Below are 19,020 nucleotides of genomic sequence, written 5' to 3'. Positions count from 1 at the left end.
AATCTGTCTTAAAATGACATGGCGGGCCGTGGACTTGTCGTACCATAGAAGAAATTAATTTATCAGGTAAGCAGTCTTGTATGCCAAACGGATGATTCTTTTCAGCCAAAAAGAAAGAGAGGTAGCCGTAGCTTTTTTACCTCTATGTTTTCCAGAATAGACAATAAACAAAGAAGATGTTTGACGGAAATCTTTGGTTGCTTGCAAGTAAAACTTCAAAGCACGAACCACGTCCAAGTTGTGCAACAGACGCTCCTTCTTAGAGGAAGGATTAGGACACAGAGAAGGAACAACAATTTCCTGATTGATATTCCTATTAGTAACAACTTTAGGAAGGAATCCAGGTTTGGTACGCAAAACCACCTTATCAGCATGGAAAACAAGATAAGGCGAGTCGCATTGCAATGCAGATAGTTCAGAAACTCTTTGAGCCGAAGAGATAGCAACTAAAAACAGAACTTTCCAAGATAGAAGCTTAATATCTATGGAATGCATGGGTTCAAACGGAACCCCTTGGAGAACTTTAAGAACTAAATTCAAACTCCATGGCGGAGCAACAGGTTTAAACACAGGCTTGATTCTAACTAAAGCCTGACAGAACGACTGAACGTCTGGAACATCTGCCAGACGCTTGTGCAGTAGAATTGATAAAGCAGATATCTGTCCCTTTAAGGAACTAGCTGATAGCCTCTTCTCCAATCCTTCTTGGAGAAAGGACAAAATCCTAGGAATCCTGATCTTACTCCATGAGTAGCCTTTGGATTCACACCAATAAAGATATTAACGACATATCTTATGATAAATTTTCCTAGTGACCGGCTTTCAAGCCTGAATCAAGGTATCTATGCCCGACTCGGAGAAACCCCGCTTGGATAAAATCAAGCGTTCAATCTCCAAGCAGTCAGCCGCAGAGAAACTAGATTTGGATGCTGGAACGGACCTTGAATCAGAAGGTCCTGTCTCAGTGGCAGAGTCCATGGTGGAAGAGCTGACATGTCCACCAGGTTTGCATACCAAGTCCTGCGTGGCCACGCAGCTGCTATCAAAATCACTGAAGCTCTCTCCTGTTTGATTCTGGCAATCAAACGAGGAAGGAGAGGAAATGGTGGAAACACGTAAGCCAGGTTGAACGACCAGGGTACTGCTAGAGCATCTATCAGTACTGCCTGAGGATCCCTTGACCTGGACCCGTAACAAGGAAGTTTGGCGTTCTGACGAGACGCCATCAGATCCAATTCTGTGGTGCCCCATTGCTGAATCAATTGTGCAAAAAACTCCGGATGGAGTTTCCACTCCATCGGATGAAAAGTCTGATGACTTAGAATATCTACTTCCCAGTTCTCCACTCCTGGGATATAGATTGCTGATAGATGGCAAGAGTGAGTCTCTGCCCATCAAATTATTTTGGTAACCTCTATCATCGCTAGAGAACTCTTTGTTCCCCTCTGATGATTGATATATGCTACAGTCGTGATATTGTCCGACTGGAATCTAATGAATCTGGCCGAAGCCAGCTGAGGCCACGCCTGAAGCACGTTGAATATCGCTCTCAGTTCTAGAATATTTATCGGGAGGAGAGCCTCCTCCTGATTCCACAAACCCTGTGCTTTCAGGGAATTCAGACTGCACCCCAGCCCAATAGGCTGACGTCCGTCGTCACTATGACCCATGCTGTCCTGCGGAAACACATTCCCTGGGACAGATGATCCTGTGACAACCACCAAAGAAGAGAGTCTCTCGTCTCTTGATCCAGATTTATCTGAGGAGATAAATCTGCATAATCTCCATTCCACTGTTAGAGCCTGCATAGTTGCAGTGGTCTGAGATGCAAGCGAGCAAACGGAACTATGTCCATTGCCGCTACCATTAGTCCGATTACCTCCATACACTGAGCCACTGACGGCCGAGGAATGGAATGAAGAGCTCGGCAGGAGGTTAAAATCTTTGGATTTCCTGACCTCCGTCAGAAAAATTCTCATGTCCGAATCTATCAGAGTTCCCAGGAATGGAACTCTTGTGAGGGGGATAAGTTTACTCTTTTTTACGTTCACCTTCCACCCGTGAGATCTTAGAAAAGCCAACACGATGTCTGTGTGAGACTTGGCTAGTTGGTAAGTCGATGCCTGAATTAAGATATCGTCCAGATAAGGCGCCACTGCTATGCCCCACGGCCTTAGAACCGCCAGAAGGGACCCTAGCACCTTTGTGAAAATTCTGGGAGCTGTGGCCAATCCGAAGGGAAGAGCCACAAACTGGTAATGCTTGTCCAGAAAGGCAAACGTGAGGAACTGGTGATGATCTTTGTGGATAGGGATGTGTAGATACGCATCCTTTAAGTCCACGGTGGTCATATATTGACCCTCCTGGATCATTGGTAAAATAGTCTGAATGGTCTCCATCTTGAAGGATAGGACCTTGAGGAATTTGTTTAGGATCTTGAAATCTAAAATCGGTCTGAAGGTTCCCTCTTTTTTGGGAACCACAAACAGATTGGAGTAGAACCCCTGCCCCTGTTCTGTTTTCGGAACTGGGCAGATCACTCCCATGGTATATAGGTCTTTTACACAGTGTAAGAACGCCTCTCTTTTTGTCTGGTTCACAGACAATTGAGAAAGATGGAAACTCCCCCTTGGAGGAGTATCTTTGAAATCTCGAAGATACCCCTGGGTAACAATTTCTAAAGCCCAGGAGTCCTGAACGTCTCTTGCCCAAGCCTGAGCAAAGAGAGAAAGTCTGCCCCCTACTAGATCCGGTCCCAGATTGGGGGCTACCCCTTCATGCTGTCTTGGTGGCAGCAGCGGGCTTCTTGGCCTGTTTACCCTTGTTCCAAGTCTGGTTAGGTCTCCAGACTGACTTGGATTGAGCAAAATTCCCCTCTTGCTTTGCAGCAGGGGAAGAGGTAGAGGGACCACCTTTGAAGTGTCGAAAGGAACGAAAATTATATTGTTTGGTCCTCATCTTATTTGTCATATCCTGAGGAAGGGCATGGCCTTTCCCTCCAGTGATGTCTGAAATTATCTCTTTCAGGCCCGAATAGGGTCTTACCCTTGAAAGGGATAGCTAAAAGCTTAGATTTTGATGACACATCAGCAGACCAGGACTTAAGCCATAACGCTCTACGCGCTAAAATGGCAAAACCTGAATTCTTTGCCACTAATTTAGCCAGTTGAAAAGTGGCATCTGTAATGAAAGAATTAGCTAGCTTGAGAGCCCTAATTCTATCTAGATTATCATCTAATGGGGTCTCAACCTGAAGAGCCTCCTCCAGAGCCTCGAACCAAAAAGCAGCTGCAGTAGTTATAGAAACAATGCACGCTATAGGTTGCAGAAGAAAACCCTGATGAATAAATATTTCCTAAAGAAAATAAGGTGGAGGGAGCTATTTCTACCCTGGCTAAGCGTACAACTATATCTATTGAGGACAGTTGTGGTTTCAAAGATCCTATGGATACAAAATTAGAGGGTCTCCTAAAGAAAATATTTATTTATCAGGGTTTTCTTCTGCAACCTATAGCACGCTATAAACCCTGATGAATAAATATTTTCTTTAGGAAACCCTCTAATTTTGTATCCATAGGATCTTTGAAAGCACAACTGTCCTCAATAGGTATAGTTGTACGCTTAGCCAGGGTAGAAATAGCACCCTCCACCTTAGGGACCGTCTGCCACGAGTCCCGCATGGTGTCTGATATGGGAAACATTTTCTTAAAAGTAGGAGGGGGAGCGAACGGAATACCTGGTCTATCCCACTCCTTAGTAACAATGTCCGAAATCCTCTTAGGGACCGGAAAAACATCAGTGTAGGCAGGAACCTCTAGAAATCTGTCAATTTTACACAATTTCTCTGGAACTACAATAGGGTCACAATCATCCAGAGTCGCTAAAACCTCCCTGAGCAATAAGCTGAGGTGTTCTAGTTTAAATTTAAAAGCCGTCATATCCGAGTCTGTCTGAGGGAACATCTTTCCTGAATCAGAAATTTCTCCCTCAGACAGCAAATCCCTCACCCCCAACTCAGAACATTGTGAGGGTACATCGGATATGGCTAATAAAGCGTCAGAGGGCTCAACGTTTGTTCTCACACCAGACCTACTGCGCTTCCCCTGCAACCCAGGCAGCTTATATAAAACCTCTGTGAGGGTAGTATTCATAACTGCGGCCATATCTTGCAGGGTGAAAGAATTAGACGCACTAGAAGTACTCGGCGTCGCTTGTGCGGGCGTTAATGGTTGTGACACTTGGGGAGAATTAGATGGCATAACCTGATTCCCTTCTGACTGAGAATCATCCTGCGACATACTTTTAGTAGCTAAAATATGTTCTTTGCAATTTATTGACCTTTCAGTGCAAAAAAAGCATAAACGTTCTGCAAAACTGCTTTAAAATGCACCAAATTTTTCAAATTATTGCATGCAGACTCAATGTGTAGTTAAGTTTGCCCCACAACATTTAACCCTTTATTGTGCAAACCGGATTGAAATGAGGCCTAAATCAGGAAAAAAACACCCCCAGCACCTTGCCACAGCCCTGCTGTGGCGCTTACCTGCCCTCAGGGATAGTAAATATGGGGTATTTTGGCCCAAAACATTCACAGGGCCCTCAGGAGTTGGAGCTTGCCGTTTGCCGAGTGAAAACAACTGCGCATCTGAGACACGAAAATAGGCCCCGCCCATCTCACTCGATGTCTCTACAGCCTCAAAGAACCGCACCAGAGCGGTTTTAAACTAGCCATGTGGGTTCTGAGACCCAAAAAAATAAGCCAAGTGTACCCTCAATAAAGTTGCCCAAAAACGTTATTGCCCACAAAACATTAACATCACTCCCAGTTCATAAAACGTTTGCCCACAAACATTCAAAACTCAGTGTCAACCATTTTTTAATTTGTCCCTTATGCAAGCTTAGTAGCTCTTAGGATTGCTGCTTACCTTTTCCCTCATGGGGATACTGTCATCCTTTCTGAAATACACAGTCTCTCCAGAAAAAATGACTGAACATACCTCACTGCTGTATAGCATGAAAACGTTCCTCACACTGAAGTTTCCTGTACTCCTCATCCTCTGTGGGAACTGCACTGGATCTTAGTTACAAATGCGAAGATCATCATCCTCCAGGCAGAAGTCTTCATCTATCTGCTGCCTGAGAGTAAATAGTACACACCGGTACCATTTAAAACAAAAAACTCTTGCTTGAAGAAATTAAAAACTAATATTTTATCACCTCATTCACTTTACCCTTCCTAGTACTTGGAGTAGGCAAAGAGAATGACTGGGGGTGGAGCTAAGGGAGGAGCTATATAGACAGCTCTGCTGTGGTGCTCTTTGCCACTTCCTGTTAGCAGGAGGATAATATCTCACAAGTAAAGGATGAATCCGTGGACTCGTCGTACCTTATAGAAGAAATATAAGTTTATTCTTTAAAAGACAAGAAAAACTTAAAACATCAGCAGCAGAATCAAACTGAAACAGCTGCCTGAAGAACTTTTCTACCAAAAACTGCTTCTGAAGAAGCAAATGCATCAAAACGGTAGAATTTAGTATGCAAAGAGGACCAAGTTGCTGCTTTGCAAATCTGATCAACTGAAGCTTCATTCTTAAAAGCCCACGAAGTGGAGACTGATCTAGTAGAATGAGCTGTAATTCTCTGTAGCGGGGCCTGACCCGACTCCAAATAAGCCTGGAGAATCAAAAGCTTTAACCAAGAAGCCAAGGAAATAGCAGAAGCCTTCTGACTTTTCCTAGGACCAGAAAATATAACAAATAGACTAGAAGTCTTCCTGAAATCTTTAGTAGCTTCAATATAATATTTCAAAGCTCTCACCACATCCAAAGAATGTAAGGATCTTTCCAAAGTATTCTTAGGATTAGGACACAAGGAAGGGACAACAATTTATCTACTAATGTTGTTAATTCACAACCTTAGAAAAAAATGTAAATGAAGTCCGCAAATACGCCTTATCCTGATGAAAAATCAGAAAAGGAGATTCACAAGAAAGAGCAGATAGCTCAGAAACTCTTCTAGCAGAAGAGATGGCCAAAAGGAACAATACTTTCCAAGAAAGTAGATAAATGTCCAAAGAATGCATAGGCTCAATATGGAGGAGCCTGTAAAGCCCTCAAATCAAATTAAGACTCCAAGGTGAAGAGATTGATACAATGACAGGCTTAACACGAACTAAAGCCTGTACAAAACAGTGAATATTATAAGGAAGTTTAGCAATCTTTCTGTGAAAAAAACAGAAAGGAGCAAATTGAATACAGCACCCACTGCTCACAGGAGCACGGAGAAGGCTTACCAAACCCAAATAAATCCAAGTAGAAAGAGTTGTCTCCAGCTGTGGTGAGCAAAATAACCTTTATTTTGCATACAGGGACCAGTAAAGCAACGTTTCGGGCTAACACTAAGCCCTTTCTCAAGTTTCCATAAAGCAGGGCACCTAGAACCTTTAAAAAAAAGATTCTTTGAGCGGTTGCTAGTCCAAATGGAAGAGCGACAAATTGGTAATGCTTGTCTAGAAAAGAGAATCTCAGGAACTAATAATGATCTGAATGAATCATCGGAATATGAAAGTATACATTCTGCAAATCCATTGTGGACCTAAAATGTCCTTGCTGAATAAAAGGCAGAACAGTCTTTAAAGTAACCATTTGAAAGTTGGTACTCTTACATAACGATTCAAAATTTTCAGATCCAGAATTGGTCTGAATGAAATTTCCTTCTTTGGGACAATGAATAGATTTGAATAAAACCACAGACCTTGCTCCTGAAAAGGAACTGGCATGACTACCCCTGAACTCCAGGTCTGAAACACACTTCAGGAAAGCCTGAGCTTTAACTGGATTTGCTGGGATGCGTGAGAGAAAAAAAATCTTCTTACAGGAGGATTTACTCAGAATCCTATTCGATACCCCTGAGAGACAATACTCTGAAACCATTGATTTTGGACAGAATTTATCCAAACATACTTGAAAAAAAACTAAATCTGCCCCCTACCAGCTGAGCTGGAATGAGTCGCACCTTCATGCGGACTTAGGGGCTGGCTTTTGGTTTCTTAAATGGGATGGATTTATTCCAATTAATGAAGGTTTCCAATTGGAAACAGATTCCATAGGGAAGGATTAGGTTTTTGTTCCTTATTTGACAAAAATATCTCTTATTACCTTGGAAAGAAAGAGATAGCAATCTAGACTTAAAAAGTTATATCAGCATTCCAAAATATAAGCCTCAAAACTCTTCTAGCTAAAAATAGCTAAAGACATAGATCTAACACCCATCTTGATGATATAAAAAAAATGGCATTAGAACTGATTAGTATGTTGCAGTAAGCGAACAATGCTAGATAAATCAGAATTCAATTCTTGTTGCGCTAATTTCCAACAAAAATGTTGATGCAGCTGCAACATCAGCCAAAAAAATTGCAGGCCTGGGACGACCTGAATATAAATAAGCTTCCTTATATAAGATTCAAGTTTCCTATCTAAAGGAACTTAAGTACTATCTTCTATAGGAATAAAGGTATGTTCAGCAAGAGTAGAAATAGCCCCATCAACTTTGAGGATCTTTTCCCAAAACTCTATAGAAATTGCTGGTAAAAAGATATAATTTTTAAACCTTGAAGAACTAATAAAAGAAATACCCAGCTTATTCCATTCCTTAGAAATCATAACAGAAATAGCATCAGGAACAGGAAAAAACCTCTGGAGTAACCACAGGAGGTTTAAAAACATAATTTACTAGTTCTAATATCAAGAGGACTAGTTCCCACGATATCCAAATAATTAACACTTCTTTAACAAAGAACAAAAATGCTTCATTTTAAATAAATAAGTAGATTTGTTAGTGTCAATATCTGAGGAAGGATCTTCTGAATCAGATAGATCCTCATCAGAGTAGGATAATTCATTATGATGTCAGTCATTAGAAATTTCAACAACCTTATGAGAAGTTTTAAAAGACCTTATATTAATTAGAAGGCAGAATAGCAGACAAAGCCTTCTGAATAGAATCAGTAATAAATTCTTTAAATTTCATAGGTATAACATGTACATTAAAAGTTGAAGGAACAACAACAGGCAATGTACTATTTACTGATGGACACAATATCTGAATGTAAAAGTTTATCATGATAACCAATATAAATGACATTCGGAAATATAATGCACTTAGCTTTAGTAGAACCGGAATCAGGCAGCAAAGTTCCAACAGATACTTCTGAGGCAGGATCTCAGTACTCTGAGAGGAATCGGGCTTCAAAATGCTGAGAAGCGCATGTCAACGTAGAAATCTTAGCACAAACTTACTTCACCACCTCCATAGGAGGCAAAGTTTGTAAAACTGAATTGTGGGTGTGGTGAGGGGTGTATTTATAGGCATTTGAGGTTTGGGAAACTTTGCCCCTCCTGGTAGGATTGTATATCCCATACGTCACTAGCTCATGGACTCTTGCCAATTACATGAAATAAATACTTTCTTTTAAGCAACGTGAGAACAAGTTTGTTCTCACTGTTTGTTCTCACTGGTGTGGTATGTGCTTGGCTTGTAATAAACTGTTTATTGTAATAATACAAATACAACACCTTTCATCACTTTACTATAAGTCAGGGCACAATGTATACAAATTAACCCCTTAACGACCGAGGACGTGCAGGGTACGTCCTCAAAAAAAAAGGCAGTTAACGCCTGAGGGCGTACCCTGCACGTCCTCGGTGTGGAAAGCAGCTGGAAGCGATCCTGCTCGCTTCCAGCTGCTTTCCGGTTATTGCAGTAATGCATCGATATGGAGGCATCCTGCAATAATCTTTTTAAGCGATCAGGTGCAGAGAGCCACTCTGTGGCCCTCTCTGCACCGGAGATCGGTGGCTTACTTCGTTGGTGGGTGGGAGCCGGTGTGGGAGGCGGCCATCGTTGGCCCTGGTGATGTGGAGGGGGGCGGGATCGTGGGCGGGGATGACCGGGGGGGCGGGCGCGTGCACGGGGAGGGAGCGGGTGGGAACCGCTACACTACAGAAGAAAGTTTAATAAAAGTGCAACAAAAAGGGGAATAAAAGTTTTAAAAAAATAACTCAATCAAGGTGTGGGGGTTGGTCTGTGGGGGGGGGGGGGGAAGCTACACTACAGAAAAAAAAAAAAAAAGAAAAAAAAAAAACATTTTCTGCAAACTGGGTACTTAGCAGACAGCTGCCAGTACCCAAGATGGCACCCAATAATGCAGAGGGGGAGGGGGGGATCCTACACAGCAGCATATGTAAATATGCTAAAAAATAATTTAAAAAAAAAACTTTTATTTTAGTACTAGCAGACTTTCTGCCAGTACTTAAGATGGCGGGGACAATTGTGGGGTGGGGGAGGGAAGGGAGCTGTTTGGGAGGCTGATCTCTACACTAAAGCTAAAATTAACCCTGCAAGCTCCCTACAAACTACCTAATTAACCCCTTCACCGCTAGCCATAATACACGTGTGATGCGCAGCAGTATTTAGCGGCCTTCTAATTACCAAAAAGCAACGCCAAAGTCATATATGTTTGCCATTTCTGAACAAAGGGGATCCCAGAGAAGCATTTACAACCATTTGTGCCATAATTGCACAAGCTGTTTGTAAATAATTTCAGTGAGAAACCTAATATTGTGAAAAATTTAGCGTTTTTTTTTTAATTTGATCGCATTTGGCGGTGAAATGGTGGCATGAAATATACCAAAATGGGCCTAGATCAATACTTGGGGTTGTCTACTACACTACAGTAAATCTAAAATTAACCCTAGAAGCTCCCTACATGCTCCCTAATTAACCCCTTCACTGCTGGGCATAATACACGTGTGGTGCGCAGTGGCATTTAGCAGCATTCTAATTACCAAAAAGCAAAGCCAAAGCCATATATGTCTGCTATTTATGAACAAAGGGGATCGCAGAGAAGCATTTACAACCATTTATGCTATAATTGCATAAGTTGTTTGTAAATAATTTCAGTGAGAAACCGAAAGTTTGTGAAAAAAAATTTGTGAAAAAGTGAACAATTTTTTTTTTTTTATTTGATCGCATTTGGCGGTGAAATGGTGGCATGAAATATACCAAAATGGGCCTAGATCAATACTTTGGGATGTCTTCTAAAAAAAATATATACATGTCAATGGATATTCAGGGATTCCTGAAAGATATTAGTGTTCCAATGTAACTAGCGCTAATTTTGAAGAAAAAAAGTGGTTTGGAAATAGCAAAGTGCTACTTGTATTTATGGACCAATAACTTGCAAAAAAAGCAAAGAACATGTAAACATTGGGTATTTCTAAACTCAGGACAAAATTTAGAAACTATTTAGCATGGGATTTTTTTGGTGGTTGTAGATGTGTAACAGATTTTGGAGGTCAAAGCTAGAAAAAGTGTGTTTTTTTCCATTTTTTCCTCATATTTTATAATAAATTATAAGATATAATGAAAATAATGGTATCTTTAGAAAGTCCATTTAATGGCGAGAAAAACTGTATATAATATGTGTGGGTACAGTAAATGAGTAAGAGGAAAATTACAGCTAAACACAAACACCGCAAAAATGTAAAAATAGCCTGGGTCCCAAACGGACAGAAAATGGAAAAGTGCTGTGGTCATTAAAGGGTTAACTACCAGTAAAATAAAGAGACAAATGTTCAGTCATTTTTTTAGCAATCCTTTTTCTCTTTCATCTAAGCATGAGCAAAATGTATTTACAAGCTTTGTCATGGATATAAATTAATGAACCTGTGCTGAATAAGCCAACTTTTTTTCTGAGCAAGTTGCCAATATCATCCAATGAAAGATCTTGAGTAATAATAGCTGAAGAAGCAAACATATCTTTCTATGTGAAAAAGCTAGTTGTACAGCCATGTTAATAAACATATTCTCAGTAGGTGTACTAAACATCTACTTGCATAGCTGACTTTTAAATATATACAGCCCTTAACTGCTGCAGCGTATGCAGTACATTGCTGAAACAAAATAAATCTTTAAATTAGATTCCTGGGAAAAAAAACAATTTTAAGCTGACACATGATAGTGGTTACAAAACAGTAAAACCACTGGGAAGTAAAATTATCTAAACACAGTCAGTCTTCCTCCCGCCTCACTCACCAACAGTAGTTCACCGTAGCCAAACACATGATCATCAGCACCGGAACTGCTACCCTTCGGCTTGTACATAAATAGAGCTACGCCTATCACTATGAGCAGGACGCACATGTACTTGGTGAGTGAATATTTCTTTCCCAAAACTGTTACTCCCAAGAGCATCACTGTAAAGAAAAGAAACATACTGACATTTGTTTTGTAACTTTAATACATTTTATTCTGAAGGATGAAACAAGCTGCAATTAATGTGGATAACTATAACCACCAAAAATCACTGTATTCCACAAACAGAAAGCATTACCCTTTTCACAAATACTTAAACACAAATAAATAAAAGCCCTAAACTGCATACTGGAAGACTATTTGCCAGTACCTAAGATAGTGGTGACCAGTGTAGGGGAGAGGAAAGAGAGCTGTTTGGGAGGGATCAGGGGGTGGAAGGGTAATCCCTAAACTACAGCAAATTGTCGTGCACAGCTACAAGTAGCGGCCTTCCAATTTCGAAAAACTAATTGCAAAGCCATGTATGTCTACTGTTTCTGAACGAAGGGGGATCACAGAGAAGCTTTTACAACCATGTGTCTTATAACTGCAATAGCTGTGTGTAAGTAATTTCAGTAAGAAACAAACCCAACATTTTTGAAAAAGTTTATTTTTTTTTTTTTTATGTGATCATATTTGGCGGCCAAATAGTGGCATCAAATAAACCTAGATCAATACTTTGGGTTGTCTACTTTAGCAGATAAAAAAAAAAATACATATACATACAACAAATAATAAAATAAAGCAAATTAGAGAAACCCCAAACACACATATGGTTCATTAGTAATATGTCAGGTAACATGATAAGGTAAGTAAAATTCATCACATGCGCAGCTTATCAGGCTCATTTCTTGGGTATAGAACACTTTACCTGGCACATCATGACATTTTCCTTATAATATTTCACTTTGGCTCTATAACTGGCAAGTCTCTGACACTGTTTCCCAGTGATACACACTTTACATGGCACTTACCCAGCTTCAACTTTATACCAGCATTTCTCAAATGTCACCAGATTCTAAAGATTTCCCTTCCTGAGTACAGGCGATTCGGTCACAGTGAGTTAGCAACTAACCAAGCAAGCAGGGAATTAGAACATGGCCTGTTAGGGGTGAATCATATACAAGCCCCTTTCAGTAGGCATGGGCAAATATTCATATTTGACATTTATTTTACGAAACAAATGCTGCATATGGCTGCAGGCAGCAGCATTGGCATCTATTATCTGGATTTGCGCAGATATTTGTACATTGCACTGTTACACCGAAAATAGCCAAAATGTTTCTGCCGATGACCATATCAAATGCTGAATATGAACGTTTCACAGTGCCTACCTTTCAGTAACAGTGTAGGAACTATCACATTTACAACAATAAAAGACAACAAAAAGGCAATTCATTGAAATTAAGCATAAATGTGTTACAAGCAGTAAATAGCTGCAGAACCTGGCAACTGGTTCCCAGCTGTATGTCTCACCTGGAATAGGTTTACAGGACTTCCCCAGAACCTATAAAATAAACAACAGATTTACTAAAGATTTTATGCACTTATGGTTCTCCAATTTGTTTTGTCATTTACACAACATAAATGGTGACCATAATGGGCGTCATTATTTCTTCAACATTTTAAACACACCATTGTTCTACCGTTTAATGTTCTATACAAATATTAATAAAAATGTCTAAATTAAAAACAATTGTAAACCTTGCACTATGCTGTAATTTATGCAAAACATGGGTAGTGATTAAACATCTAATCATAAAGGAAGTGAAATTCAATTTTCTAAAAGGATGACAACTCATCTTACAAAAGAATGCATGCGCCTACACTTGTCAAACTCACATAACATGGTACCGATTAGCTAACTGGATCACTGGGTATTTATAAGGACATGAAACATTGTCTCTTGTGCTATTCCCAATATAAAAAACAGAAATACACCTTAAAATAGAAGGGAACCATTTTTATATGTACAGAACAATTCCTAGAACTGGACATTATTTGAAACTTAAATACCAATTAAAAGTTAAAGGACCACTCAATGCAGTAGAATTGCATAATTTACAAGTGCATAATAAAAAAAGACAATGATTTAACACCTAATCTAATTGTCAAATAAGCAGTATTTTTTTTATCTAATTTTCCGGACCCCCTGTATCATGTGACAGACATCAGCCAATCACAAACTAGTATACGTATACCCTGTAAGCTTGTGCACATGCTCAGTAGGATTTTGTTTCCCAGAAAGTGTGCATATAAAAAGATTGTGCAAAATTTGATAATGGAAGTAAATTTGAAAGTGTCTTAAAACTGCATTTTCTATCTGAATCATAAAAGTTTATTTTGACTTGAGTGTCTCTTTAAAGTGAAAGTAAATCCTAGCGTTTTACAAATGCTAGGACTGACTTTTGAAACAAATAAAGGGGACTTTTATTCATGAAGTATAAGATACTTCATGTAGAAAGCTCCTTTATTTGTTTTAACTGATCAGCGTTCTTAGCTGCTACAGCAGCCAACGGCTAAAAAAATGTTTTGCTAAGAGGTGACATTTTCACCTCTTAGCCAATAGCCGTGCAGTAAATCCGGCTCCCATGGGCGCCAATCCGGATTTACCGCACGGCTATTGGCTAAGAGGTGAAAATGTCACCTCTTAGTAAAAAAAATTTTTTAGCCGTGGGCTGCTGTAGCAGCTAAAAACTGTGATTGGTTAAATCAAATAAAGGAGCTTCCTACATGAAGTATCTTATACATGAATGAAAGTCCTCTTTATTTGATTCAATAGTCAATCCTAACATTTGAAAAACGCTAGGATTTACTTTCACTTTAAGAATCAGCTACACATGTTAGGAGCCAAATAGTCATTTTGTTTATAGGTAAAAGTAGAATAAACTGAAAAAGCAAACGCTGGGATAAAAATTGCAATTCATTATGTTTTGTTTGAAGCAAAAATGTCAAAAACAAACAAACACTTTCCATTTTGACCTATTTAAAATGGATAGAAAGACCAAAAAATAAAATGTGCATGGATGCATTTCAATTTGAAATATAGGCTTTTTTTTGCAATATACTTCTGGTAAAAAGTTATTAATGTTTTTAAGCAGCATACGCACATATCCTGTGAGGGCTCCCACACCAATATTCAAACAACATGTCTGCTCAGATAGCTGGCGGTTGCATGCCTTGATTCTGAAGATGTAATTTGTGTCATATAGACCACTGCTAAATCTCTGAGCAAGTATGATGCTTGAATACTGGTGCACAAGTCCTCACAGCATATGTGCGTATGCCACACAAAAAAAAACAGCCATAGCTTTTAACAGAAGCATTTTTGCTAATGGAAGAATAATGAAATAAAATGCTTATATTTCAAATTGAAATGCACATTTAATGTATGACCCTTTTTCCCTTACTGCTGAGCAGACAAATTGAAAGTACCGCCTGCACTCAACCCCCCAAATATAAAACTACACCAATAAAATAATTGTTTAAACAACACAATGCCATGTTTTTTTACATCAGTTATTACTCCCGATCAGCATATTTTTGTATTTTATTAAGTAAGAACAGGATTTTTGAGACGTGAACAAACATTTTATTAATCACCTTTTTCAGAAAAATATGAGACCTACAAATAAATGTCAAGGCTGCAAGGTAATCTTCACTGTTAAGAAAATATAGAAGGAGGCATTAAAAAATAATATTAATTAATATATATATATATATATATATATATATATATATATATATATATATATATATATATATATATATATATATATATATATATAATTCTGTTGTAAGGGAAGACACACCCCAATTCATATAAACAAAAAGTTTCAATGACTGATCACTGTGACAACCAAGGGAAAAATCACATCAGCTCACAAAAGTCTCCAGCAGGATCATATATCATGTCATTAGGTATATTAAGGGCTCAGCTACCACATCAAACAAAAATATACATATCATCTCATGGAGAAGTTACTGACTTCATTTGACAATTATAAAAAGGAACAAGACTCCATATCTGAAACTGTAGAACTTCCATTTCTAAAAGAGAGTGGTGTTGGGCTGTTTTTAGGCTTAGGGAGATATCAGTTTGTGCTCATGAATGTCTAAAGTAACACTGCACCATTTGAACAGTGAAATTCCTAAACGGAGAGATGACAGCTAGACAAATTCCTTAAAGGGAAATAAAAAAAAACAAAAAATGTATTTCATGATTTAGGTAGAACATACAATGTTAAACTTATGAACATTTAGTATGGAAATGCCATGAAAAAAGTTTACTTCTATTATCAAATGTGTTTTATTCTCTTGGTATCATTTGTTGAAGGAGCAGCAGTGCACTACTGGTTTGTAACTGAACACATGGGTGAGCCAATGACAAACGGCGTATATATATATATATATATATATATATATATATATATATATATATATATATATATATATATATATATATACACACACACACACACAGCAACCAATCAGCAGCTAGAACATGTTCTTTGCTGCTCCTGAGCTTACCTAGATAAAATGTTCAGCAAAGGATAACAAGAGAAGGAAGCAAATTAAATAATAGAAGTAAATTAGAAGGTTGTTTAACATTGTATGTAGAGAGATTTTTCTTTCTCTCTGGTCAAGAAGATATATATCAGTAAACCAGGAAGCAGATAATTTATACTGAGCTTGCACAAGTACCATAAGAACTCTCAATGGACAAGTGAATTTAGGAGTAGCTCAGCAACATCTTGTGCATCAGTGTGTGCTCACAACAGGCCATGATATCTGCAGTGCAGCTTCACAAAGCATGTTCCTGACCACCTCCAGATATCTACATATATAGGTATGAAAACTACAGAACTTGAAGGAAAACAAAAACAAAATATTTAAAAAATCCCCTAAATACATGAAAAGCATGTTCATATAACATATACATGTACCGGGTTGTGGATGAGTAGCAAGAGTAACTTTTTTCTGGGAAACAGCAAAATCAGTGAAAAGGGAAAAGAGCAAAAAAAAAATAATATATATATATACACATTTTCAGATATAAAGCTGAAATTTGATGAACCTTACAGAATGCGTTTAGTGCTCCTTGAAGGGAACCTGCCATTGTCGATATTAGCAGAGTGTCTCACCTGTGTGGGATAGTTGACATACTGGAGTGCTGAATTGCTGGACACCATGGCTCCAACATAGGACAGGGAACAGGCAGCATAGAGCCAGCTCTGTGTGCGATCTGCCTTCCCTGAGTCAAAGAAATGGATCACTGAAAAGAAAGAAATTAGAATAAAAGTCGTGATCAGAATAACCATAAGGATCCAAAGCAGGGCCGTTGTTTGGCCTAGGCAAACAAGGCACTGGCCTAGGGCAGCAGATTGGAGGGGTGGGACGTACTTTTTGAGACTATATGTTTAAGAAGTTTTATATAGGTATATAATGAGATATTTTGACCAAGGAGATTACATTCTAGGGGGTATAACAAGAGACTGTCCACGGAGCTTACAAATTAGAGGTAACTTTGAACCTTTCATTTTTTTTAGCTAGCTATTGCCTTTAGTTATGTAAGCTTTCAGCACTTTGTACTGTGTTTGTGGATGTATTGTATCAAGAAATCTGGGTTTGTTTTTTTGTTTTGTATATATACTGTAGCAATAGATAGATTTGTATGTATAACTGTGTATGTGGGTGTGTGTGTATATGCAAGTTTTTTGCAAGTCCTTGTGAACATTTAGTTTGGAAATGCCATGAAAAAAATAAAAAATAATGTTACTCCCTGACCAAAAAATATTATGGTATGCGGGGGCAGCAGACTTTGGAATGCCTAGGGCAGCACAAAACCAAAATACGCCACTGAACCAGTCACTACATTTAAAAGGAACCATGCAATGAAAATGTATATTCTTTAGGATAGAATTTCTTTGTTTTCCCTGTATATAATACTTACACAATTTGGCAAACAAAGCATTAATGATACACTGAACAAAAACCAGCGACAGTGCGAATCGAAACTTTTCTTGCTTCTCCCCTTCCCCATATTTCCCACGGGTTCTGCAAGACAAGAGTTTAGCTTTTGTGATCCCTGTACATCAATGTATGAAGAAATAAATTACATGGAAAGGCTACATCTATTGCAAAGACACCTGATATTTTAACATGTGTATTGTCTTCTTTTTAACTTTATTGTATTAGTGCAAGTGCATTTAGAACTATATTGGGAGACGTCCAATTTTATTTGTGTATTATCATACCACTATACTTATTGTAACTGATGTTTATAATAAATCATTTTCCGTATCTTAAGCTTATGAGCGCACTCATACATTATTTTGAAGGCTACATCTATAGTATAGATAAAATCTAAAGAATGACATCAAAGTGAATATCTGTCAGTTACATATATACAATAAGTAAAGCATTACTAATTGGTACTATTACTGTTTAAGTTAAAAAAAAAACAAAAACAAAAAAAACAATGTGTAGCACAGCAGAATGCAGCAAGTGCAGCAGTTTTAATAATACTAGATAAGTCAAGCACACGAGGAAGCTGAGCCTCTGGATAAATGTATCGTATAATATAAATACCCCCAATCAAAAAAATAAATAAAAAAAAACTAGTTGCCTGTGCTCCCGTGCAATACCAGCTGGGTGACAAGTTACAACCCTATCATACTGTAAAATACACCTAGAAGACATGACACACATAAGTACTTACATAGTTTCTTGTAGAATTCCATAATAAAAATAGCACACAAACACGCCAAAGAAGCAGACCAGCAACCTTAGTCCACTTGACTCCATTCCACCTCCCGTTCCTCCTGTCACCGGCACCTCCAGCCGCACATCCCGCTCTACCGGGGACCTCATGCACCCGCAGCGCGCACCCACCAATAAAGGACCCCGGTTAGGGCTAAGTGTCTCACTGCCGGACGAAATAGGTGTAGTGTAAGGATAAAAAAATAATAATACTTAAAGTACACTTTTTTGTAGCAACTATAATACAAATGCGTGTAATTAAGGAGTTGATCTAAAATAGTATCAAGTATCGCCTACTAATAAAGTAGTATTAAATCTGCTGGTGGCCATAGTTGTACTCTCATACATTTTGCTATCACACAGATGAACGGCAGACATATTGTTACACCCCAGTTGAGTTGTAAAATTATATTGCAAGACCGTTGCCGTGGCGACCAGATAAAACTTTATCTTTTTAGCGTAGTATGTTACAGTTTACATTGTTTTCAAAGCCGCTTTTGTTTCGTTACCATTTGTTATAATATTGTTGCGTCTGTTCACTAACAAGTAGTAATACAAATACAAATGTAAACACGAGCTTAAAGTTTTATATTCATGGAAAATATACGTCATATTACATACTTTCTGAGGACGTGCAAGCTATTTAGAAGTACACAAATTAATAACACAACATTTACATTCAAACAGGCGCCATAAGCACTCTAACTTCAGTGCTTGGGTCCTCGCATGTAGGCGTCTCCATACTGTGTGATGTAAACTCATGTGGAGCTTGTTGATTGGCTAAGGTGGAATACACGTGTAATAAACTAAAACAGACGGAATTTATTCCCTGGGTCTCTGTGCCGTAGACTAAGATGAAGCTGTAGCCCCAATACAAGCTTTTATTATGATAGTACAATATTCTATTAAATACAAGTGCTAGTCAGTGTTAACCTCTTCGCTGCTAAGCCTTGTGTGTCAAATCTTTTTTTTAGCGTTTAAAATTATTTTCTCAGCCATACATTATTTTAGCACATTTGGTATAGGGTTTTATATGGGGCTAAATCTAAGTTTAGCGTAATAAATTAATTTCCTCGGCCATATCGCATTTTACTTTAAAAAAAAAAAAAAAAAGAATGGCATGGG

General features: G+C 38.5%; 1 protein-coding gene across 1 annotated transcript in view; it reads right to left on the bottom strand.

Annotated features, from left to right (window-relative positions):
* Window positions 1–18,643, bottom strand: part of SLC35B1 (solute carrier family 35 member B1) — a 100,123-nt gene extending 81,480 nt beyond the window's left edge. The window contains exons 1-6 of the mRNA XM_053700151.1: window positions 18,573–18,643; window positions 17,855–18,061; window positions 17,087–17,190; window positions 16,278–16,408; window positions 12,610–12,640; window positions 11,095–11,255 (exon numbers count right to left, since the gene is read on the bottom strand). Of these exons, the coding sequence (XP_053556126.1) occupies window positions 11,095–11,255; window positions 12,610–12,640; window positions 16,278–16,408; window positions 17,087–17,190; window positions 17,855–18,006 (579 nt within the window). The 5' untranslated portion in view covers window positions 18,007–18,061; window positions 18,573–18,643. The remainder of the gene's footprint in view (window positions 1–11,094; window positions 11,256–12,609; window positions 12,641–16,277; window positions 16,409–17,086; window positions 17,191–17,854; window positions 18,062–18,572) is intronic.
* Window positions 18,644–19,020: the final 377 nt, after the last annotated feature.

This window comes from Bombina bombina, chromosome 1, assembly GCF_027579735.1.
Source record: "Bombina bombina isolate aBomBom1 chromosome 1, aBomBom1.pri, whole genome shotgun sequence".
NCBI lineage: Eukaryota > Metazoa > Chordata > Amphibia > Anura > Bombinatoridae > Bombina > Bombina bombina.
The sequence above is the reverse complement of the archived record's forward strand: the minus strand, read 5'-3'. Positions and strand labels throughout refer to the sequence as shown.